The sequence below is a fragment of the Neltuma alba genome, unplaced genomic scaffold, assembly GCF_004799145.2.
Source record: "Neltuma alba isolate B1F8T4 unplaced genomic scaffold, ASM479914v2 tig00007909_pilon, whole genome shotgun sequence".
NCBI lineage: Eukaryota > Viridiplantae > Streptophyta > Magnoliopsida > Fabales > Fabaceae > Neltuma > Neltuma alba.
In genome coordinates this window covers 1,614-27,779 of record NW_021634899.1, presented here as the reverse complement: position 1 = coordinate 27,779, position 26,166 = coordinate 1,614, and the positions used below count along the sequence as shown (strand labels likewise).

The 26,166-nt window shown below is 33.0% G+C and overlaps 2 protein-coding genes and 1 pseudogene across 2 annotated transcripts; all 3 read left to right on the top strand.

The window, feature by feature from the left end:
• The first annotated feature begins 1,263 nt into the window (after positions 1-1,263).
• Positions 1,264-3,404, top strand: LOC114753403 (protein DMR6-LIKE OXYGENASE 2-like). The gene is made up of 2 exons (XM_028942093.1): positions 1,264-1,805; positions 2,591-3,404. The coding sequence occupies exons 1-2, from the start codon at positions 1,360-1,362 to the stop codon at positions 3,216-3,218; spliced, it is 1,074 nt and encodes a 357-aa protein (XP_028797926.1). The 5' UTR covers positions 1,264-1,359; the 3' UTR covers positions 3,219-3,404.
• Positions 3,405-18,275: 14,871 nt separating this feature from the next.
• On the top strand, positions 18,276-20,194 carry LOC114753404 (protein DMR6-LIKE OXYGENASE 2-like; annotated as a pseudogene).
• Positions 20,195-21,863: 1,669 nt separating this feature from the next.
• LOC114753405 (short transmembrane mitochondrial protein 1-like) lies at positions 21,864-25,841 on the top strand. The gene is made up of 2 exons (XM_028942094.1): positions 21,864-21,967; positions 25,469-25,841. The coding sequence occupies exon 2, from the start codon at positions 25,539-25,541 to the stop codon at positions 25,722-25,724; it is 186 nt and encodes a 61-aa protein (XP_028797927.1). The 5' UTR covers positions 21,864-21,967; positions 25,469-25,538; the 3' UTR covers positions 25,725-25,841.
• Positions 25,842-26,166: the final 325 nt, after the last annotated feature.

The following is a 26,166-nucleotide window of genomic DNA, read 5'->3' as shown; positions in this document are numbered from 1 at the left end:
TTTATCGTAATAATTTTGAGTTTTTTTTAAACTATTATCATATTAAAAACATAAACTATCAATAACTACTATTCAATAAAATTCATGCCCTTTTCATTATGTTATAACTAAACTCACTTTTTTATTAATTATCAAAATAACTTTCAACTTTTTTAACTGACTTTTTAAAAACACCAATCCAAACATACCCTAACTGACTTTACTCTAACTTTAGTTACAAAAGTCAGTTAGGCTAAAAGTTAGTTTTGTCCAATGCCAATCCAAACATACCCTAATATGTTTTCACCCCTAACCACGCCTGTCTAAGTTATTAAATTCAAGTAACCTAGTCCCAATTTTATGTCACTACTAATATGTTTCATTACAATAAGAAAACATTAAACATCATTAATTACATCTTAATAAATAATAACTTTTCAATTTCACTATCATTTAGGGTGTGTTTGGTATGAGGGATTTGGGAAGGAGGGAAGGAGGGGAGGGAAGGGGAGAGATTTTAATCATTTTCTCTTGTTTGGCAATACACAATTTTAAGAGGGGAGGGAAAATTTTTTAAAATTTTTCCTCCCCTCCAAAATTGGGAGGATTTGGAGACAAAGGGTAATATTTTACCACCTTGTGACCATTATACCCATATTTTATCATATTGTGACCATTATGTCTATATTTTGTCATATTTGATCATTATGCCCATATCTTAAATAAAATAAGAGTAAAATTGTCCATATTAAATATTTTTCCCCTTCTCTTTTTTTATAAATCCAAACAAGATAATATTAAAATCCCTCTACTCTTCTCTCCATTAAAATCCCTTCCCTCCCTTTCCCTCCCCTTCCTCTTATTGAGCCAAACATACTCTTAATATATATTATGCCTTGTAAGAATATAATCCGCACAATAAAAAATAAAAAATAAAATTATTTAGTTATATAAAAATTCTCCCTCAGCAAATAAGATAAGAGGAGCAAAAATGTCCCATCTTTTCTCCAGTTTCTATTTACTTGCGTGCAACGTATGGGATATTATATAAAATAATAAAAAATCTGGTTCTATTTTGACGGTGGCCGGTGGGTGAGGAAAAAGCTACAGGATGGTCAAAGAAGTGCGGAAGGCTATTGAAGTGCTCTAGCCACGATGATGTAACCGCCAACGTAATTCCAGGTGCTACGAAATCCCGTCCAGGTTCAATGAACTTTGTAGACCACCATTTTAAGCTTCTATAAATAGAGGTGCCCTTTAATATTCGGTTCACAACACAAAACAGATAGTGGGATTAGCCATCTTCTTCTCATTCATTTCTCTGTATTCCAAATACATTCCCTTCTCATTTTCTCCGTTATATCAGAATCAACATTGTCCATGGGAGAAGTAGACGCAGCCTTCATCCAAGAACCTCACCACAGACCCCACCCGTCTCTCGCACAAGAGGCCCAAGGCATCCCTCTCATTGATCTCTCTTCCCCCGACGTCGACGCCCTCATCGACGACATTGGCCACGCCTGCAAGCAATGGGGCTTCTTCCAGATCATCAACCACGGTGTTCCATCGGAGCGCCGACTGAGGCTGGAGGCGGCGGCACGGAAGTTCTTCCATCTGAGCTCCAACGAGAAGAGGAAGGTGAGGAGAGACGCCAGGAAGGTGTTAGGGTATTACGACACAGAACACACCAAGAACGTCAGAGATTGGAAGGAGGTGTTCGATTACACAGTGCAAGAACCCACTCTCGCCGCCGCCTCCATTGATCCAGATGATGATCGAGTGGCTCACTGGGAGAATCAATGGCCTCAAAATCCTCCGGAAATGAGGTAAATTAATTACACATAACACTATATATTATATATATATATATATATATATATAGGTTTAGGAGCCCATTGCCCCTGTGAACCTCGCTCCCAAATGTTCTTTTCCTTTTCATAATTGGATTTTATATAAAAGAATTTTTAAAAAATTATGGTAAAAGTGCATCACTTTTTTTTTTTGCGGTGTAATCAGCACTTTGATTTTTTTTTTTATACATATAACACTCTAATCTTATACTACCTCCTCTTCTTAATATATAATATAAGACCCCGTTTGACTTTTTGTTTGGTCCTAATTATAAGACTCCAATCCATGTTGTCTCTCATATTTATATATTTTTTTTCAAAATAGTCCTTTCATGATAATTTTAGTCATACTTAATTAGTAAGGATATTTTAGGAATGACAACACTTATTTATTACAAATAACTAACTTAACTTACTTTCTTAATCTTCTCAAATTAGTCAACTGGGTCTTATAATTAGGACCGGAAGTAATATTATTTTTGGTGCATCTAATACTCTGAAAATTAAGATTGCTGATGTAACTAAAAAATAATTTTAGAGTGTTGAGTATACTTAAAAAACCGAGAGTGCTGAATGTATCATATCGAAAACCCAAGTTGGTACTCTTGAAAATACGATTAGGGCGCTATTTACCTAAAAATTTAAATTATAAAATAGGGTATAATTTAAAATTTTTTTTTTCTTTGAAAATCGTAGGGGGAAAAAACTCAAAACTGCATAATGAATTTTTTTTTTTTTTTTTAATGATGTGAACCATGCAGGGAGGCGTGTCAAGAATATGCGAAAGACATGGTGGAACTAGCCAGTAGATTGATGGAGCTAATCTCTATGAGCTTAGGCTTACCACCGCGGAGGTTCGAAGATTTCTTCAAGGACCATACTAGCTCCACCAGAATCAACCGCTATCCGCCATGTCCATCCCCTGAGCTTGCTCTCGGGGTGGGCCCACACAAAGACCCTGGAGTCTTAACCATCCTTGCCCAGGACGAAGTAGGCGGCCTCGAGGTGAAGCGAAAATCCGATGGCCAATGGGTTGGGGTCAAACCAATACCCAACACTTACATCATCAATTTGGGCGATGTTCTTCAAGTGTGGACGAATGGACAATATCAGAGCGTAGATCACAGAGTTATGGTGAATTCGGCGAAGGAGAGATTCTCAATACCGTTCTTTCTAAATCCTTCGCATTACACAACGGTGGAGCCATTGGAAGAACTAACTAACGACCAAAACCCAGCCAAGTACAAGTCTTATAACTGGGGCAAGTTTGCACTGACCAGGAAGCGCAGTAACTTCACGAAGCTGCCGGTTGAAAATATCCAGATTCACCATTTCCAGAACATTCCGACCCATAGTTATTTACGAGATTGCCCTAGAATTTTTGGATGAGGATGAAATAAGGGCGGTGGTCACTTGATGATGATGAATGCAGTTCTTTTGTCTTTTGTGTTTTTTTTCAAAACTAGGTCCCATGTGATATGATTAAATAAATATATTTATCGGCGGAGCAATTTTGTTTTTAAATGTGGGTGAATAGTAAAATGGCTGATCTGTGTGCTGTGAGCTTTTGGATCATTTGAACCGACTGGATTATAGAATGCTGAGAAAATGGCGGCTCAATGAAACCAGCCCAAATATTTTTTTAACAAAGTCAAGAGAGCAAAAGGGATAATTTTTTATTGCGAATAAATAGAAAAATCAACCCGAGTAATATATGTGAGAGATGCATACTTGCAGGCCAAATATGTATTCTTTTATCTTGTTTCCTTTTTTATATTTTTCTTTATAGGTCCCATGTGATATAATTAAATAAATATATTTACGGGTGGAGCAATTTTGTTTTATGGTTGAAGAAAAATTCCTATAATTAAAACTATAGGAATTAAGTTATCAAAATTACGGAGACTAAGTTTCATTGAGTTAAATTTAAAAACTGAATTGCAATGGAAACCCAAAAAACAAAATTAAATTTGCGTGATAAAATTGTAAATAACATCTTCATGGATAGTTGCAAAACCCAAGAAATTCAAGTTTGGATTGTGGCAGTGGCCCATACTAATTAACCCGATGAAGAAAAATTCAACCTTGTCCCCAAACTTAGTTGTGACCCACATGTATAATCCGTTGAGGTTCTGATTATTATTAATCCTTAATATAGACCCTTTTTGACTTTTTATTTGTTTTTAATTATAAGACCCCAATCTATTTTTTCTCATATTTATGCATTTTTTCAAGATAGTCCTTCTAATAATAATAGTTTTAACCAATACACTTAATTAGCAAGGATATTTTAGGAATGACAACACTTATTTATTACAAATAACTTAACTTACTTCCTTAATCTCCTCAAATAAGTCAATTGGGTTTTATAATTAGGACCGGAGGTATAACATTTTCTTCGCAAGTCAAAAGGATAAAGATGTCAAATACAATTAAAAAAAAAGTGAGAAAATAAAACCGACTAAGATGCGAGAGAGGAGAAATACGTGCATACATCCAGTGCCTTACATCATTCATGCTCTGACCAGTAAAAATATGCCACATCACCAATATTAGTCTTTTTTTTTTTTTTGATAAAGAGAGAACAACTAGAGACATCAAATAGAAACTAAAAAGCTATCGTCAGGTGCACAAAATGAAGACCCAGGGCCTTCGACAGCGCGCCCTTTGCAAGGAAATCTGCCACCTTCACGAGTTCTCTTGGTGTATATTCCAGATCCACCAGCCAGTCACGCTGCAAAATTCTGTGACATTCCGATATAAGTTGCCAGTGTTCATGTAGACCATTCTCACCATAAAGAATAAGCTTCACAGCCTCACAGCAATCAGAGCGAAGAATAACCTTCCTATATCTGCCATCCCAAGCACGTCGCAAACCAACGAGACACGCCTAAAGCTCTACAAAGAGAGGATCTCCCTCCCCCAAGTGCAACATGAAAGCTTCTAAAACGATCCCATTATCATCTCTAATGACACCTCCTGCTCCAACTTTTCTAGATGTTGCTGCAAAGGCCCCATCCACAAGGACCTTGATCCTGCCTACAAACGATCTGTATTAAATCCTTCTAGATTCCCGCTAGTGCCACGAAGAGACGTATGCTGATGTTTAAGGAGAGCCTGTATGAAATTATTCAAGGTGGTGCTGGCCTGAAAAGTTAACCATTGTAGGTTCCCATCCTTCTGTTGGAAAACCCACTCATTTCTGCGTTTCCATAAGAGCCAGAAATATATCCCAAAGCATTCTCTCCAATCACTCTTAATCGAACCAACCTTAACTTTGAAATTCATGGAGCACCAGTCCCAGAGGTTCTTGCTAAAGAAAGCACGCTACATGGAAGGCTTGATCATAGAAGCCCATAACGTGTGGACATCTGGACAGTCACGTAGGACATGAATCATCGTCTCTTCAGCCTGTTGGCATCTTTTGCAGAGCCCATTAGTGTTCAGTGATAAAACTCAATTTTCATATATTTTATCTTATATTAATTCAAGATTTAAATGATAATTTTGAATTTAATTGGATTTTTATGCGTAATTGGATAAATTGGTTGATTTTTGGATTTTGCATAAAAATTAAGATTTTGGATTAAAAATATAAATATTTTGTGATTTTCTATTTTTGATTTGGAATTAATTTTTTCTATTTCTTTGAAAACAAATCTCATATTTTTAGAAAGATTATTTTTAGAAAGTTTTATAATTTCTTGCCTAATTTTTGTGCATATTTAATATTTAATTTTTGATTATGTTTGGATATAATCTATATTAATGGATGCATTTAAATTCTTGTAGGTCAAGAAAGAGCATATAGGAAATCCAATGGTGCAAGATTGTTTCTTGGAATTTAAGCACAATCTAATGACTAATATCAAGTGGGTCAATTAATTACTAATAGGCTTGAGCTTTGGGTCCAAAGAAAATTTCCTTTTCTCCCATTAAAATATGCCTCTCATTCCATAGTCGAAAAAAGACGCTCACTCTCTCGCCATAGACGCAATCAAGAAAAGCTCTCTCTCAACGGTCTTCATCTTCAACGCCTACTCCATCGCCCACTCATCAAATATCCATTATTCCCATCCCTCCAATCACGCCAATTGTTCTTAATCATCCACCCAACGTCATTTTTTTACTCATTACGTTACTTGTCCATGAGTTGCACTAAGGAGCTTGGAGAAGGAGACATGTTGATGGCAGCTCAAGCTTGTTAGGGAGGCAATTTGGGAGGAGCATGGAGGAGACTTGAGCCTTGGGCTAGCACTTGAAGACCATAAGGGAGTGATGTTCCATTTATCTTTTTTAATTCAAAGACTTGAAATTATTTAGTTTTAAATAATTTTAAGTTGTAATTTTGTGAAACAATTTAGTTCTAAATTATCATTTTTATTCTTGGATTGGATTGATATTTGGATCTTATTTGTGTCGAGATACTTGTTGGAATTTATGTTTAGAACCTTTGCATTGTTAATTGAATTTATAAGTGAGTTTTCATTATGAGTTTAATTATCAATGTGGTTTGAATTGCAAAATTTGGGTTCTTTTGCCTCTTAATTGTTTAATTAAGTTGGTTAATTGTCTAATTTTTTAATTAGATAATTTTAAACATAATTTTTAAAATTAATTTGAGTTATTTTCATTGGTTTTAATAAGCTTAATTAACTAACCTTATACTGTTATGAGTTTTCTAATAGTTTAAGGATTTTTGAAATTGAGGGTTCCCTTTGTTTCAAGTAGGTAATTAAATTTATTAATTCCGCTCTTTTATCACCTCCTTTTGGTCTAATTAACTGATTAAGGTTATGAAAGTTAAATCCATACGAATCATAAGTTGTCCCCTCTATCTTACCGAAGAGAACTTCTCAATTTTTATTTGTTAATTTTCTTTGCTTTCTAGTTAATTTTCTTTATTCATCATTTTTTATTTTCCTTCTTAAAAAAATCCCCCGAAATATTACACTGCATTCATTTAATTTAATTTAATTTTCATATAGATTTTAGGATATTTGCATCTTGCATTTAGGATTAGAATTTTGCATTTCAGTTTAGGTCCAATTTATTACATTTTTTTATCACCTAAATTTTTACCTAAAGAAACCTATAACTTGTTCATTGGAAGTAATGACTTAGGTCAATTGTAAACTACAAATTAATTAGGACCTAGTTTAATTGAGTGCTTTAACGACAAAAAGCATCGTCACTCAGTCCTCGACAAACACGCTCACTATTAGTAAGAAGTTTATTATGAAGAGCGAGCCAAAGAAAGGTCTTACATCTTTGAGGCGTCTTCATCTTCCATATCAAGTTCCAGATGGAATTCTCGGTGGGAGCATTTTCATTAAGTAGATTGCAGGCGGATTTAATAGAAAATCAAGGACCAAAGCATGCTCAGTTAATACCACATGATAGGCTCTTCTTAAAGATAAATAGAAGGGGAAATCGCAAAAAACAAGACCGTTGAAATAGAAAAATTATACATAGAGACTCATTTATAAAAATTATCGTCAAAACTCATACTATTGTTGTCAAAACTCATACTAATATTGTCACAAATTCCTATTTACAATTTTTCTATTTTGGAGGTCTTTTTATGATTTTCTCTAAATAAAGTGAATTTTTAAATAAAAAACAATTGAAATCTCATGTTACAAATTTATTTAAAATTTTCTGATTTCAAGGAATCTTCAATGTGGGCAGTTTTTTTTAAATATATGGTAGTTATTAAATTATAAAATTATACTCCTTCAGTTCTTAATGTAGGACCTAAGTAGAAGATTTGTTTTAGTCCTAAATATATGACCTATTTTTCATATTTACTAGTAATTTTTTCTAAATTACTCTATTAAATAATTAAATACCACAATAATACTTATTACTCATTAATAATACACCTATATATTTTATAAATTGAGTGAGTATTTATTACTCATTAATTCCACACATACATCAATCCTACCATTTTATATTTTTAATAAAATAATTTAAAATATTTTAAAAAAAATATTTTCATTTCAAAGTGACTGGACATTTTACGTCTGAAGAATAGCATGATAAAATATTCATCATATTATATATTTTCTTTGTGGCTAGAAAAACATATTCTTCTCAAGGAGCAAGGCCGACAACTGGGATAGCATGTGAGCCAAGAGAGGTTGGAAGACCTTAGAATCAAGCCTCGGAGGCAAGTTAACCATATATTTTAGAAAACATATGTCATATTTATGATTATTACCTAACTTAACTAATTTTCTTAATTTAATCAAAGTAGTTAAATAAATTTTATATTAAGGACCGAATGAGTATATTTTAAGCATGCTTAGTTAATGAGGCTCCCCTCAAAGATAAATAGAATGAAAAACATTTTAAATGAAAAAGAAAAATGAATAAATTATTATATAAAAGCAGAGACTAAAAGCATGCTTATATCATGCTACATGGCATGACACGCTGTACTTAGAGATAAATAGGCTGCTTTTTTAAATGCAAAACTAAATTGAATAAAATGAAAATGAGTGTAGTTTTTGAAGTTATTCTGTATTTTTAGGATTTGTTATGGGCAGGTTTGTTGATTCTGACTACAAATTGATTTTAATTGCAAATTGATGTTTCGTTTTAAATTTAAATTTAAATCAATTTCAAATTGACATAAACACTTGCTGTTGTTTTAATTTTTTTATTTTTTATTTTTTTAATATATCTAATTTTCTTCTATTTACGAGGCTAAAAACATACCACGTGACAGGCTATAACAATAAATAAAGGGAAAATGACATTGAGGTCCCACAGAACCAAAAATACAGCAAAAAGGTCCCCTGAAATCCCATAATTTTTCTGAAGTCCCAAAAGGACTTAGATGCAATTTTCAGAATCTGGAAATTACCCTCTTGCCCTTGCTTATGAGATTCGAAAATGCTAAAAGGAGATTAGAGCCTTTGTTTTTTGTTTGACCGGAAGAAAGCTGAAACCCTGTTGTGCTTTTGTGCTGCTGGAAATCCGGTGACAACCCATCGCGGTGCTCAAATTCCCCTCACAACCCGCTGAAAATCGTGAGCCTTCGTGCTGGTTGGTGTGTGTTGTGATTTAAGTTGGATGTGTAGAATGATAATGGGTGCTCTGTTTTTGGGTTGTTTTTGGGTGGTTTTCCTCTGTTCTGACGTTGGTTTAGTGGCAAAGGAAGAAAAAGATGAAGGTTAGTGAGGGTAGAAACCCTTAGCACGAAATGGGACTGTGTTGTCAATCAGGCCGCGATTGTTGTCAATGTGTGCCGCTACACTTGTCAATGTAGCTCTTTAAGTTGTCAATGACAGTTGCGTGCTTCTTGATGCAGGTTTAAGTTACTGATGGTATTTCAAAGCTTTTGTTTTTGGTTTAGGATTCAGAAGTTAATGAATGGAAAAGCTGTGTTTTTGGTTGGTGTGTGTTGTGATTTAAGTTGGGTGTGTAGAATGATAATGGATGCTCTGTTTTTGGGTTGTTTTTGGGTGGTTTTCCTCTGTTTTGACGTTAGTTTAGTGGCAAAGGAAGAAAAAGATGAAGGTTAGTGAGGATAGAAACCCTTAGCACGAAATGGGATTGTGTTGTCAATCAGGCCGCGATTGTTGTCAATGTGTGCCGCTACACTTGTCAATGTAGCTCCTTAAGTTGTCAATGACAGTTGCGTGATTCTTGATGCAGGTTTAAGTTACTGATGGCAAGTACGTCTGGAAAACATCTATTTTGCTTTGTTCACATAAGGGGAAAGTTTATAAATGATGGAGAAGATAATATGAGATATGTGGGAGGTAGTGTAAGAACAACCAATGTAAAGGAGGGCACAAGTTATGAAGAATTGAAGGAAATTATATCATCAATTGCTGGAAAAAAAGCAACTCATTTCTTCTGAAATTCTCAGTTGTGTTTGATAAAAAAACTTTTGTGGAGTTGGTAGATGATGATGGGGTGGAACATTTGATAAAGTTCAATGAAGAAAGTGGTCATGTGTATGTCGAAGAAAATGAAAATGAGGACCACATAGAAGCAACAAGGGATAATACAATGGAGGAGCAAGATGTGTAAGTATAGTTGAACAAAACTGTAAATGGGTGTGAAGGGAATTTTTTGTAAATGGATACACACCAATAGTTAGTTTCTCGTAATTACATGCAACCCCTGTGTTTTTTTGGATGGGTTGTGAAATAGGTGTAGTTTCATGTATATGAAGGTGTAAATGAAAGTTGACTATGAATTGGCATGTTAGATTCTGCTGTCATTTAAGTTGTCATACCTGCACCCTGTATTGTCATTAGACCTGTTATGACTTATCAATAGAGCACTGTCACTTGTCAATTAATTTGCTGATGTAAGTTGTCAACAATATGAATTCAAGTTACATAACTTGTTTTAGTAACATATGATATTTTCAATCACTCTGTCATATTATATTTTTGGTTATTTGTCATATATAATCATTATTAATGAAGTGTCAATGGTGGCATAGTGACTTGTCAATCATGTCCTTAAGACTTGTTAATGGTGGCGCTGTGACTTGTCAATGGTGGCGCTGTGACTTGTCGTTGGTGGCACTATGACTTGCCAATGGTGGCACACTGACTTGTCGTTGGTGGCACTATGACTTGTCATTAGTGGCAAGATGACTTGTCAATCGTCGCACCGTGACTTATCAATGGTGGCATTGTGACTTGTCACTGGTAGCACTGTGACTTGCCAATAGAGCAGAGTGACTTGTTAATTGAACATAACTCTAAGTAACACCTTCTGATTAATTATATTTTAATATAAATATTACTTAACATTACAAATAAATAACACCTTCAGTTGTAAAAATTTTGAATATCAATTGTTAATATCCACATATTCATTTGTTATATCACTTGTCATTAACTCATGTTATATTACTTATTAATATTACATAAATTTGTCGATATCAATAAAGATATAAAACAACAAAAATAAAAATGTGAGTTGTCCCCAAGAAATTGGTATCATAACATCTGATAACAAAGATAATAATATTATAAACATAATTTGATTAGTTTGTTACAAAAGGACCTATTGACCATTAAGCTATTGCCACTCATGGCTCACACCCTTAGGTGCCAATCATCTCATAACACATCCTGGCATAACAGAACAAAAAATTAATGGACTCCTCTATCTCCTCCTCTTGCTCTTGTTGAAGTCTGATAGCATTGACATCACTTCATCCCTATGTTATTTTGTGGATGGGTAACCAACCACCACAAACAGCCAACCTTCAACTCTTGCAATTCATCATTGGAGTATTGTGGCATGGTATATCTTGCAGCATCACGAACAATGCCATCCCACTCTTGTAGCCAAGAGAGGACATGAACTCCACATGAATTACTGCTAAGCAAATTCAATATGTAAAAGCAGCATGCAATTTTTATTGTGAACAAACACAACATAACACAATCAAACAGAACAACTACACTCACGTATCATTCTGCACATAAACTTTAGCCCATTTCACTTCGTTGCCAATTTTGTCCTCATTGGCAAACAACTCTGGCTTAACAGCACGCAACATCGTATGGAAACAGTTCATCTACAAAAAAAAACACATAATCAAAAGGTTTTACTAACAACACAGCATCCAGTGACAAGGGACAGAGCATATTGTGACAAGTAACATAGCATCCAGTGATAAGGGACAGAGCATCCAGTAACAAAAAACAGCATCCACTAACAACTAACAGAGCATCCACTGAGAAATGACAGAGCATCTAGTATGAAGTAATAGCATCCAGTGACAAGTAACAGAGCATGCAGTGACAACTAACAGAGCATGCAGTGACAACTAACACATCATCTAGTCAACTAAGCATCCACTGACAACTAACAGAGCATGTGATGACAACTAACATAGCATCCAGTAACAACTAACAGGGCACGTGATAACAACTAACACAGCATCCAGTGACAATTAACAGAGCATGCAGTGACAACTATAAGAGTAGTCATTGACAAGTATAACAGCAGCAAATAAATACACACAGTCTGTGTTGCCATAAAGTGTTTGGGATTGAAGTGCCCTTTATTCATCCTCTTTTTCAGACGCAATCATCAATATGGAAATAGAAATCCCCACAAAGAAATATAGTAACCACTACAGAGCATACAATCTTCACAAATACTTTGAACTCCAAGCAAGGCATATCAACTATTCAGCCTCATTTTTGTAACTTTAACAATCCACCGTGGTGCTCAAAATCCACTCAGTGTGCCACCATTGGCAAGTCACAGTGCCACCATTGACAAGTCACATTACCACCAATGACAAGTCCGTGTGCCACCATTGACAAGTCACATTGCCACCAATGACAAGTCCGTGTGTCACGATTGACAAGTCATAGTGCCACCAATGACAAGTCAGTGTGTCACCATTGACAAGTCATAGTGCCACCAACGACAAGTCACAGTGCCACCATTGACAAGTCACAGCGCCACCATTAACAAGTCTTAAAGACATGATTGACAAGTCACTATGCCACCATTGACAAGTCACAGTGCCACCATTGACACTTCATTAATAATGATTATATATGACAAATAACTAAAAATATAATATGACAAAGTGATTGAAAATATCATATGTTACTAAAACAAGTTATGTAACTTGAATTCATATTGTTGACAACTTACATCAGCAAATTAATTGACAAGTGACAGTGCTCTATTGATAAGTCATAACAGGTCTAATGACAATACAGGGTGCAGGTATGACAACTTAAATGACAGCAGAATCTAACATGCCAATTCATAGTCAACTTTCATTTACACCTTCATATACATGAAACTACACCTATTTCACAACCCATCCCAAAAAAACACAGGGGTTGCATGTAATTATGAGAAACTAACTATTGGTGTGTATCCATTTACAAAAAATTCCCTTCACACCCATTTACAGTTTTGTTCAACTATACTTACATATCTTGCTCCTCCATTGTATTATCCTTTGTTGCTTCTATGTGGTCCTCATTTTCATTTTCTTCGACATACACATGACCACTTTCTTTATTGAACTTTATCAAATGTTCCACCCCATCATCATCTACCAACTCTACAAAATTTTTTTTATCAAACACAACTGAGAATTTCAGAAGAAATGAGTTGCTTTCTTTTCCAGTAATTGATGATATAATTTCCTTCAATTCTTCATAACTTGTGCCCTCCTTTACATTGGTTGTTCTTACACTACCTCCCACATATCTCATATTATCTTCTCCATCATTTATAAACTTTCTCCCTATGTGAACAAAGCAAAATAGATGTTTTCCAGATGTACTTGCCATCAGTAACTTAAACCTGCATCAAGAATCACGCAACTGTCATTGACAACTTAAGGAGCTACATTGACAAGTGTAGCGGCACACATTGACAACAATCGCGGCCTGATTGACAACACAGTCCCATTTCGTGCTAAGGGTTTCTACCTTTACTAACCTTCATCTTTTTCTTCCTTTGCCACTAAACTAACGTCAGAACAGAGGAAAACCACCCAAAAACAACCCAAAAACAGAGCACCCATTATCATTCTACACACCCAACTTAAATCACAACACACACCAACCAAAAACACAGCTTTTCCATTCATTAACTTCTGAATCCTAAACCAAAAACAAAAGTTTTGAAATACCAAAGGCAAAAACAATTTTTTCATTTTCCATTCCCAAATAAATGCACAATCTGTCAAGAAAGGTAGGAGAGGAGAGAAAAGAAAGTTCCACACCTGAAGATTTGTCAAGCTTCAACATCTTCTTCACCCATGGAAATCCTCGCATTTACAGAATTTTCACCATGCTAATTTTGCGTGGGAAATCCTCACCAAATGAACTTCTCCCGTCTCTTTTTCTGATAACAGGTCCAGGGCAAGAGGGTAATTTCCAGATTCTGAAAATTGCATCTAAGTCCCTTTGGGACTTCAGAAAAATTATGGGATTTCAGGGGACCTTTTTGCTGTATTTTTGTTTCTGTGGGACCTCAATGTCATTTTCCCATAAATAAATAGGATATTTTTTTAATTGAAAATGAAAATTGGACGGAGTTCACTTGGCCGTTGGGTTTGGTTTTCAATTTTGTCCTCTTGTCAGTAGCCACTCTCGCCTTTATCGCTTGCGTGGCATGTTGAAGGGGCGTTGGTGCTCCCAATCTCCGAAATCAGTATGCCCACCGAGAAGTTTCATCCATTCTCTGAAATTTATCCTCTGCCCACATTTTATCCATTACATACTCCAGGCAGGGATTCTTCATCCTTTGACGCGCCAACGCTGACGTCCCCTTCCAAGGCCTAGGTTTTTATGACTTTTTCTAATCTTCTCAAGTTCATTTTCTTCATCCGATTACAGTGACCATCCCAACCCGACCACCCTCCATTCGGACCCCACTTTTCCATTCGGCTACGGCTGAACTAGGAGTATCTAGCCATGTAACAGATTTTTTGTTTTTTTTACTAATTTGTCATTATTTTCTTCACAAATTAGCGGCAAAATTTTTTTGTCGCTAATCTAATTTTAAAAAAAAAATAATTGTCACATAGCATCTCTACCAGCTGCTATCTCATCCACATGTCATTAGAGTGTCACTATCACATAATTTCTATTCAAAGTGACTTCTCCACGACTTGAACCAAAGACCTTATTTGTGCACACACGCGGCTTTACTAATTGAGTTGTAATGAACTTGCTGACTTATTATGCAAAATTATATATATAACACAAATAATTATATATACACATATATATTATTACAAACAAAAAATAAACTATATGATAATTTTAATAATAACTATTTCATGACAAAATATTTTTAAAATATTTATTTTACTATTTATTTTTTAATGTTTTATTTTTAAAAAAATATTTTTAATATAACATTAATTTCCAATGACACTCATTTTAAATTTTAAATCGTAAATAGTTTTTTCATAAATATATTTGTTAAATTTAATTTTTTTGATTAACAGTGATAAGATATATATATATATATGTATTATATTACATTATATTATATTATCTATATGTGTTTTATATATTTGATAAAAATCATTAATAACTAGTAAAAAAAATCTTGTTATTCAAAAAATAGCTATTATAATAAAATTTAATAAATTATTCTATATAGAAAATTAAATAATTTGAATAGATTATGAACATTCTCCTACTTATATATGTATCTTATATAATTTATTTTCTTAAAATCTTTTATATATAGGAAAAATTGCAAATAAAGACCTCAATATGTAAAATTGTGATTTGAGATCTTGAATTTAGAAAATAGCAAATAAGGACCGGGTCTCACTTTTGCAAATATGAAATGTGGGTGAAATGTCTGAAATGCCCCTCAGTCAAATTGTGATTTGGTCTACTGAAATTGTCATTCATTAAAGTGAACTTGTCATTTCTTATAGTCAACTTGTTATTTGGCATACCCTTAGCCAAGTTATCATTTGGTCTACTGAAGTTGTTATTTGCTAAAATGAACTTGTTGTTTCCTATTGTCAACTTGTCATTTGACTGAAGGGCATTGCAGACATTTTATCATGATTTCATATTTGCAAAAGTAAGACCGGGTCCTGATTTGCTATTTTTCAAATTTAGGGTCCCAAATTACAATTTTACATATTAAGGAGTTTTATTTGCGATTTTCTCTTATATATATATATATCATTTGTTTTTGCGTTGAAAATCACAATCAATCTATATTATAGGTATTAATTATATTATGATTAAATTTCAATGTTTAAAAATTAAAATTTAAAATTCACTTCAACATTAATTTGATTTATAATAATAAATTGAGGTGTTTATATAAATTCATTTTTCGGTTTTAAATTTCTATCATATATTATATCTTTCAATATATTATACATATAATAAAATTATTTCTTTTTTATATCAAATTATACAAGGAAGTTATTAATATTCTTATCATATTTGTTTAATTATTAATAATCAAAAGGAATTGGTTTTAATGAAATATAAACAGGTTTTCTAAGAAATTGTCTGTCTATTCTTAGCATGTATCTAATGATGAGATGAATGATGATAATACTTTCGTTAACACCAATTCTACAAATATATTAATTTATTTTACGCTTAAAAATATATTTAAATCATTATATTCTTAATTACCTTATCATATAAATTGCTGTAAATTTATAATTTAAAATAATAAAATTTAAAATTAGCAATAGATTAATGATGAAATTGCGACGGAATAAAGTTAGTGACCGAATTAGTGACATAAATTTTTGTGACAAACAATTTAGGTATGAAATTTTTCCATTGCTAAAAATTTTATAATTAAAATTAGTGAGAAAAATTTTTGATGAAAAGAATTATGTCATTAAATATTTACTAGAAGATTTTTCAACGGATTAGCAACGGGATTTAACGATAAAAGATGAAATGAAATTCCATCTCTAATACGGAATTTTTGTTAGTTGATATGAGAACGTGTCAAAACTATAAGGACTAGAAGATTAATTTTTCCTAAAATCATTTTTTTTAATTGTAATTCTGAATTATATACTCTATATATATGTTTTCCTAATTTAACTAATTTTATTTCTTATATTTCAATAATAATTTTATAAAATAATAAATCAGAATTATTTAAATTTAACCTCGTGACTCAAAATTTAAATTTTTTATTTTAAAAATTAACATAAAATCCATCAATCCTTGCAAAAATTTTTTTGATTTCATGTAATCAGGCTACTCCCTTACATCTCTAAGTTTATTGCTCTAAACTCCCTCTCTGTTTCTTTCCCATTTCCTAATTCATTTTCCCATCATCATTCTGTCCCCTCTTCGCCCTACATTTGTTCTTAACTCCCGCAAAGCACAGAGTCCAAGGCAATGAAGGTAAAATTATGAAAAAATTAATTTTTTGGTCCATATAGTTTTCACTTATTTGTAAATCAATCCTTATACTTTAACTCAGTATAATTCAATTTTTATAGTTTTAACTTAGTTGTAACTCAGTTTTTAAAGTTTGATTCGTTGCAACTCGGTTCGTATAATTTTACACATTTTATAATTTAGCCTCTCCTTTTATTAGATACATAATTTCATTATAAAATGGTTAAAAATATAAGGATTGAGTTGTAGCGAGTCAAAATATAGGAACTGAGTTACAAATACATTAAAACTATAAATACCAAAAGATTAATTTTTTCTAAAATCATTCAGGTTGTGAATGATTTCACTTTTCTTATTTAAAAAAAATAAATATCAAATTTTACTAGGTGATATGATAGAGAGTGAGGTGAGATGTAATAAAATCGTTCAGAGTAATAATGACTTCTTCAGAATTTTAAACTCATTCACACCTAGAACGATTTTAAGTGCAGTATTTTGGTAAATTCTTTCTCCCATGTAGGATCTTAGTAATTTATTTCAATGTTGGTAGCATTATGATAAATTTGCCCCATGATGATGTTTAAGTAAGCATACCTTTAAATAAACCTTAAGCCTGGTCTGTTTACTAAACCGGTGAGGCCTTGTCAAAGCCTAACGAGACTGCGTCATAGGCCCTAAATAAAAACCTGAATTATTTTCACTTCTAACCTCGCCTATCTACCTTGTTAAGTTCAAATGACTTGGTTTTAATTGTTTTTCATTTCTAATATGTTTCATTACAAATAAAAAAAAACACCACTAATTATATTTTAATATTTAATATTTAATAAATTTTTAAGTTTACCATCATTTAATATATATTATGTGTTGTAAGAATATAATCTACACAATAATAAATAAAAAATAAAATTATATATTTATATAAAAAATTTAATATCATGACTTATAAATATGAAAAAAAAAAATTCTCTATCCACCTGTCAAATAAGACGAGGGGTAAAATGTTTCATCTTTTCTCCATTTTCCGTTTACTTGTGTGCAAGCGTATGGTATATTATACTCATTTGGTACTTAATATAAGACCTATTTAATCAATTCAATTAGATTAAAGAAGTTAGATACGTTAGTTAATTATAAAAAAATATGACATGTTTTTCCTAAAACACCATAATAATCTTTCCTAATATCTTTCCTTCATCACTCACTTGATCATAGTTGAGGGAGTATCTATAAAAATAATTTAAAAAAATTAATAAATATAAAAAATAGATATTATATTTAGGATCAAAATTAATTTAATAATTAGTTCCTATACTAAGAAGTATAAAATAATAAAAAATCTGGTTGCATTTTGAAAGCGGGCAAGGAAAAGGCTACAAGATGGTCAATGAACTTTGCGGACCAACATTTTAGCTTCTATGCATAGCGGCGCCCTTTTCTATTTGGTCCACAACACAAAACAGATAGGCGTTAGCCATCTTCTTCTCATTCATTTCTCCTTACTCCAAATAGGCAAATACAATTCTTTCCCATTTTCTGTGTTATATCAGGATCAACGTCATCCATGGGAGAAGTAGACGCAGCCTTCATCCAAGAACCTCACCACAGACCCGACCCGTCTCTCGTACAAGAGGCCCGAGGCATCCCTCTCATTGACCTCTCTTCCCCCGACGTTGACGCCCTCATCGACGACATTGGCCACGCCTGCAAGCAATGGGGCTTCTTCCAGATCATCAACCACGGCGTTCCGTCGGAGCGCCGACTGAAGCTGGAGGCGGCGGCACGGAAGTTCTTCCATCTGAGCTCCGACGAGAAGAGGAAGGTGAGGAGAGACGCCAGGAAGGTGTTAGGGTATTACGACACAGAACACACCAAGAATGTCAGAGATTGGAAGGAGGTGTTCGATTACACAGTGCAAGAACCCACTCTCGCCGCCGCCTCCATTGATCCTGATGATGATCGAGTGGCTCACTGGGAGAATCAATGGCCTCAAAATCCTCCAGAAATGAGGTAAATTAATTACACATAACACTATGGGTTAGGAGCCTAATGCCCCATGAACCTCGCTCCCAAATGTTCTTTTCCTTTTCACAATTGGATTTTATGTAAAATTTTTTATAAGCGTAAAATTGTATATTTTAAAACTTTTTTATTGTTTCTTTTAAAAATTTATGGTAAAAGTGCATCATTTTTTTTTATGGTGCAATCAACGTTTTAATTTTTTTTTGGGTACGTATAAAACTCTAATCTCATGTTAATTTTAGTGCATCTAACATTTTGAAATTTAAGATGCTGATGTAATTTAAAAAATAATTTTAGAGTGTGTTAAATATACTTAAAAAATAAAATGAGGGTGTTGAATGTATCATATTTACCTAAAAATTTAAAGTATAAAATAGGGCATAATTTTAAAATATTTTTTTCTTTGAAAATCATAGGAAAAAAAAAACTCAAAACTGCATAATGCAGTTTTTTGTGACGTGAACCATGCAGAATGTAACTAAAATAATAATTTCAGAATATTAGATATATATTTGTCCAAAAAATTTAAGGTATAAAATAGTCCTTTACATCAAAATGTTATTCACGCAAAATTTGCCAAAAAGAAAACGCAAAAAAAGATTTGAGAGGTCAGCGCGTTTCAAAGGATACTACAGTTCGCCCATATATATAAGAGCCAGATCTCTAAAAGTAACAAAGTTTTTTTGTGATGCGCACCATGCAGAGAGACGTGTCAAGAATGCAAAGGACATGGTGGAACTAGCCAATAGATTGATGGAGCTAATAATTTCTACGAGCTTAGGCTTACCACCACGGAGGTTCGAAGATTTCTTCAAGGACCATACCAGCTCCACCAGAATCAACCGGTATCCGCCATGTCCGTCCCCTGAGCTTGCTCTCGGGGTGGGCCCACACAAAGATCCTGGGGTCTTACCATCCTTGCCCACGACGAAGTAGGCAGCCTCGAGGTGAAGCGAAAATCGGATGGCCAATGGGTTGGGGTCAAACCAATACCCAACACTTACATCATCAATTTGGGCGATGTTCTTCAAGTGTGGACGAATGGACAATATGAGGGCGTAGATCACAGAGTTATGGTGAATTCGGCAAAGGAGAGATTCTCAATACCGTTCTTTCTAAATCCTTCGCATTACACAACGGTGGAGCCATTGGAAGAACTAACTAACCGACCAAAACCCACCCAAGTACAAGGCTTATAATTGGGGCAAGTTTGCACTGACCAGGAAGCGCAGTAACTTCACGAAGCTGCCGGTTGAAAATATCCAGATTCACCATTTCCAGAACATTCCGACCCATAGTTATTTACGAGATTGCCCTAGAATTTTTGGATGAGGATGAAATAAGGGCGGTGGTCACTTGATGATGATGAATGCAGTTCTTTTGTCTTGTGTTCTTTTTTAACTAGGTCCCATGTGATATGATTAAATAAGCATATTTATGGGCGGAGTAATTTTGTGTTTACATATGGGTGAATAGGAAAATGGCTGATCATGTGTACTGTGAGCTTTTGGATCATTTGAACGGATAGGATTATAGAATGCTGAGAAAATTGCGGCTCAAAGAAACCAACCCGAGTTTTTTTTCTTAACAAAGTCGAGAGTACTAAACGGATAATGTTTTTTATTGCAAATAAATAGAAAAATCAAACCGAGTATTGTACGTGAGAGATGCACACTTGCAGGCCAAGTATATACTTACATAAATGTATTTCGTTTCTCTTTTTTTCTTTTGTCCTTTTTTTTTATAGATCCCATGTGATATATAATTAAATAAATATATTTACTGGCCGAGCAATTTTTTTTATGGATAAAGAAAAATTCCTATAATTAAAACTATAGAAATTTAGTTAGAATCAAATCAAAATTATAGTCAGTCCCCCAAAAAAAAAATCAAAATTATACAAATTGCTTTGTCTGTAATCCCTTCTTGTTTCTTGCTCTAGTTCTGGGCTAGTCTTCTCTTTTAGTTTATTTGGACTTTGTTTAAATTAATCATAAACCAGCCTTATCTATGTAGTATTTTTACTTAGTTTAAATAAATTTTTTTAATAAAAAAAATCAAAGCAAAATTATGGAGACTACGTTTCATTGAGTTGAATTTAAAAACTGAATTGCAACCAAATCAATACTATGAAAACAAGAACAAAAAAAAAAGAATTATTTTCCGTGATAAAATCGTAAACATCATCTCCGTGGGTAGTTGCAAAAGCCCAAGAATTTCAAGTTTCAATTGTGGCAATGGCCAATACTAGTTAAACCAATGGAACCCCAAAACTTAGTTGTGACCCACATGCATAATCCGTTAATCTTCTAATTATGATTATAACATTTTATTACCGAGTCAAAAGATAAGGATGTCAAATGAAAAAAAAAAAAAAAAACCGAGAGCAAATTAAACCGAGTAAGATGTGAGAGAAGGATACTTGGCCCGCAAGAATATATTCCATCTTTTTTTTTTAGGCCAACAGCAAGAGTATATTCTATAATTACAACCTACTTGTGAAATTGATTTTGATCCTAATTATAAAATTTATTTATCATATTTATTAATTTTTTTAAATTATCTTTATTAATACTCTCTCAATCATAATTAAATAGTTGATGGAAAGAGGATATTAAGAAAAACAATTATGATATTTAAAAAATATATTATATTTTTTATAATTAACTATCTTATCTAATTTTTAATATAATCAAATTAGTTAAATAAGCTTATAACTACCACTGGCCGTTTGGTCGAGTGGTATGTATATGTGTGGGGTGTGTGCATGTTGCGGGTTCAATCCCCTCCCCTTGTAACTAAAAAAAGGAAGCCTATAATTGAAAGAATATAGTTAATAAAAAAATTATTTTTATTGATACTCTCTAAACCATAATCAAGTATTAGATAGAAAGAGAATATTAAGAAAAAATTATTATATTTAAAAAAAATGTGTAACATTTCTTATAACGAACTACCTTACCTATTTTTTTAATAGAATTAAATTAGTTACATAAGCTTAGAATTGACAGAATATATTTAATAAAAAATGGAATTTCCTGAGACCTGAACCAACATGTGCTTCCTCAGTTGCTTTGGTCAAAAAAAAAAAAAAAACCAAGATGTGCTTGCAGCTCAAGCATTCGACACAGGTATTTCATGAGTTTCTCCGCCAATCCATGGAACCCCAACCTGTTCTTCTTCTTCCCATATAGCTGTTGACGTTGAAGTGCCCGCCGACCATCTTCGTCTCCGGTACGAATTGGTTCATTGTTTGTTATTCTTTAATTTTCCTTTTTTATTTTTCCGTTTTCGTTGCTCATCACAAACTGTGGGTCGGAAATTGTGGGAGTTTTGGGGTTTCGAATCACCTAATCATTTAGGGTAAAACACAATCTCCTGCTGACATGGTTGCAGTTTGGGGAGGAAGAGAGAGAGAGAGGGGGGGGTTAAGAGTGTGAGTCTCCCAAAATCAGGGGCCGTTAGAAAAATAGCTTTCCTGTAAACGAGATGTTGTTTGATATTTTTAATGACATTTAAAATTTTTGATTTCACTGACTTGTCAAAAATTTAAAAGCAAGCATCTCTACTTTGAGAAGAAATTTGTGAAGACTTTAGAAATGGGAGTTTCTTCTAATATGTTATCTTTCTGTTGTACTTTGAATTCGAATTGAATAGTGGAGGTTGTATTGGTTTTTTTCCCCCTCTGTTTTCATGTGTTTATTTTAGATTATGTAATTTTCTGGGCTCACCATCCATCCATTGTTTGATTTGAAGCAAAGGACAAACTTATATATTCAAAATTCAAATTTGGAGTTAAATTAAGTTTAGGCAACGATATATAATTTAGTCAAGTTATGAACCAGTTTTAGTTTTTGATATTATCCTGATAATTTAGTCTAGCAATAATCATAGGTCATATAAATATTAGAGCATTGATTAATGAGAGCTTGTCAAGATGTGCACGTTATAGCAATCTAATATATTAATCAGATTTGAGGATCTGACTTCTGATCCTCTTGATTGTTTTGTTCTTTTCTTCCTGTTCTAATTGTTTTTTCCCTCTCATGTTATTATAGCTTTACTGCTTTATTGTCTTCTGAATCTGTCAATGCCAAGGGAGAGTGTTTAATCGTCATTTTGCTCGTCAGAAGAAATTACTATAAACTCGCTGAAGAAAATTAAAAAAATTAATTTAAAATATATTAATATTCTCTTAATTTATAAAATTAAGGAATTAAAATAAAAATTTGTTTTAAAATTAAAATATTAGAAACACACCTCTATTAAAAAAGTATATATAAATGATTTGTTGTGCAAGAACTTATAGAGTTTAGGGAAAATTAATTTTTTTGGTCACTATAGTTTTGAGTTGGTTTTAACTTCATCTTATATTTTAGCTTGGTGCCACTTAGTTCATATAGTTTTAATTTTGTTGTAACTGGAGTACTGAATTTTGACGCATTGCAACTCAGTCTCCATATTTTTAACTATAAGGGCTAATTTGCATTGAATCAAAGTTTAAGGATTGAATTATACTTAAGTCAAAATTAAAGAAACTGAGTTATAACTAAGTCATAATTATATGCACCAAAAAATTAATTTTCCCAAACATATATAAATGACTAGGAGTGCAAGATTTTATAGATTTTGATACTCACATTGATTGCTTCTTTTTGGGCAGTGGTTAAAACAACTTTTGGGAAATCCATCCAATCCTCACAAGAGCAGCCTACAATATCATTCTGCGTCTCTTGTTCTTTCGTCCATTTTATTTTTAATTGGTCACGAATTGAGGGACGAAATTTTTGGGAGCTTGAGGATTTTAAATTAGATAATTAAGGGTAAAACACAAGTTCTTGTTGGCATAATTTCCGATTTGGAGAGGAAGAGAAGAGAGAGGATGGTGGGTTTTTTTGGACTGAGAGAGGGTGATGTTTGAAGGTTAAGAGTGCTAGAATCACAAAATAAGTTAGAAAAATTGTTGTCCTGTAAACAAGGTGATATTTGATATTCTTATGATATTTGAATTCTTCAAATTCACTGGCTTGGAAGCAAATATAAAAGTTAATCGCTCTAGTCTAAGAAGAACATTTTGAAAACTTTCTTGCTCTGTGAATTTTTCTGTTGTATATATGGGTTGCCATATATATACGATTTTGTTTTGAGGGGATTTGAGTTAATGTTATATTATTATAAACCTAATTTGCAATCTTGAAGGGGACTTTTGCATGTGTTTGAAGTGGGACTTGATACCAATTGTTTATCCAAGGCTTCTTTATGTAATCTGTGTTATACGTTGAATTTGAGTCGGTGGACTTGCATTTCTATCATCTTTAGTGGATGGACTTTTTCTTTCCAGTATGTTAGTTTATTACTTCTCTTTTTGTTCTGGAGCGGATTAGCTATTTCCATGTCTACAATTCAGATTGAGAAGTATTTTTCAGGGTTCTTCGGTCCTCCATTGTTTTAAGAAAGGGAAAACTTTTATGTTTAATATCCAAATTTCAGGTTATTTTAAGGTTCACGCAGTGAGATATAAGACGGTAAGTTATGAACTGGTTTTAGGCTTGATATTATCCTGACAATGGGATTTTTAAATAATTTAGTCTTGCAACTATGAGTCATATATATAAATTATAGAGTACTAGTTAGTGAGACTTGTCAAGATTTACAGATTAAGCAATCCTATATTTTAATTTGATTTAAAGGTCAGAGTTCTGGTGCTCCTCTTTTTGTTCATTCCTTCCTTTTTTGATTCTTTATTATTATTGTCCTGTGAATATGACAGAGCCAACGTAGAGTGCTAAACAATGATTTTGCTCCTCATAAGAAGTTACTATGAAATAGCTTACAAAATAAATAAAAAATCAACTTAGAGTCAGCTAAATGCTAATCATATCTTTATTGCTCGTTTTGGGGCCTATTTCACTTTGTTACTGAAGCATACTCTTGTTCTTTCTTTCTGTTTTGTGAATAGTAGATTGGAAGAACTGATTTTGGTTCCTTCTGTGGGCTTGTCATCTATTGTGATTTTAGAATAAACGCGGGTTAATTTTATGTCATTTCTCATTCTCGCATTTTATCATACTGTGATTTTAGTTGCCTCAAGGTTGATTCTTTTGACAATCATTCTGATGTTGCCAAGAATACTCACGTAACTTCTCCATGAGTTTTAACCATCTGAATTTGGTTAAATTCACATTTTTACCTATGTCAATTATATTACCAAAAACTTTACTAAGCAACAAAGGTCAATAACTTCTTATATTAAGGATTTGATATTTAATTTAAAAAGAATAATGCTTACAAGCAAACAGTTCCATTTATCGTCATATATATAAGATCTATTTCCTATGTTGATTAATTTTTTTCTGAAATTAACCTTATTGATATTTCCTTAGCAATAATCAAGTAGGAGAAGAAGGGAGGGAATTAAGGAAGATACTTACTGAGTTTTAGGGAAAAAAATATCATATTAACTAATTTAACTAAAATTCTTAATGTGCTCAAATTAGTTAATTAGGTCTTATATTAACTAATTTAAGTAACTTTCTTAATCTATTCAAATTAGTTAATTAGGTCTTATATTAAGAAAGATGAGTATTTTGATAGTTTACTTTACACCATATTCTTGAATCAATTGGCTGCATGGCAGCAAGAAAATGCATGTCAGAATATAGATGATTTGACGGGAGAGAAACAAGATTAGTATAGAGAATTTTTGCCTAATGTTGATTGCTTCTTTTTGGACAGTGGTTACAACAACTTTTGGGAAATCGATCTTCACAACAATCTTCACGGCTAGGTCAAGCAAGCCACTGTGATGGGTATATTTAGATCCTCCTTCTCCTTCTTAACAGGGACAGTCTTTGGGGTATACTTGGCTCAGAACTACCAAGTTCCCAACATCAAGAAGCTTACTGAGACTGCCAAGTTTATGGCCGAAGAGATTGAGGAAAAATATCGCAAGCCCAGGAAGCAGGATGGAGATGACAACAACTCTGTTTAGGGCCTGTAGGAGACAATATTGAAACTAGATTATTGTTTTTGAATAACTGAATACATTTTTTTTTCCAATTTAGATTTGTCAGTTTGACATGAGTTCCCCAATCTTACCATAAGTTCTATGTAATATATTGATAATTTTTGCCCTGGGTTATTTAGGATTAAATATTAAAAGGGTATAGGGAAATAGAAATGGTGAATATATATATATATATATGTATAATTGTTTCTTTTCCTCTCTAGGGAAATATTTGCATCTTCTCATGCCTTGCCTGCTCTATCATGTTCTTTCAGTTGGAAGTTAATGAAATCTAATGTGGCCAAGCTACATCTTATTGTCCTATACCAGAAATTAATTTCACGGTTATCAGATTTTACATACTCATCTATAATATATTTGTTAACCTCATCCAATCTTCAACAACCCCTATGTGTAAAAACTTTCT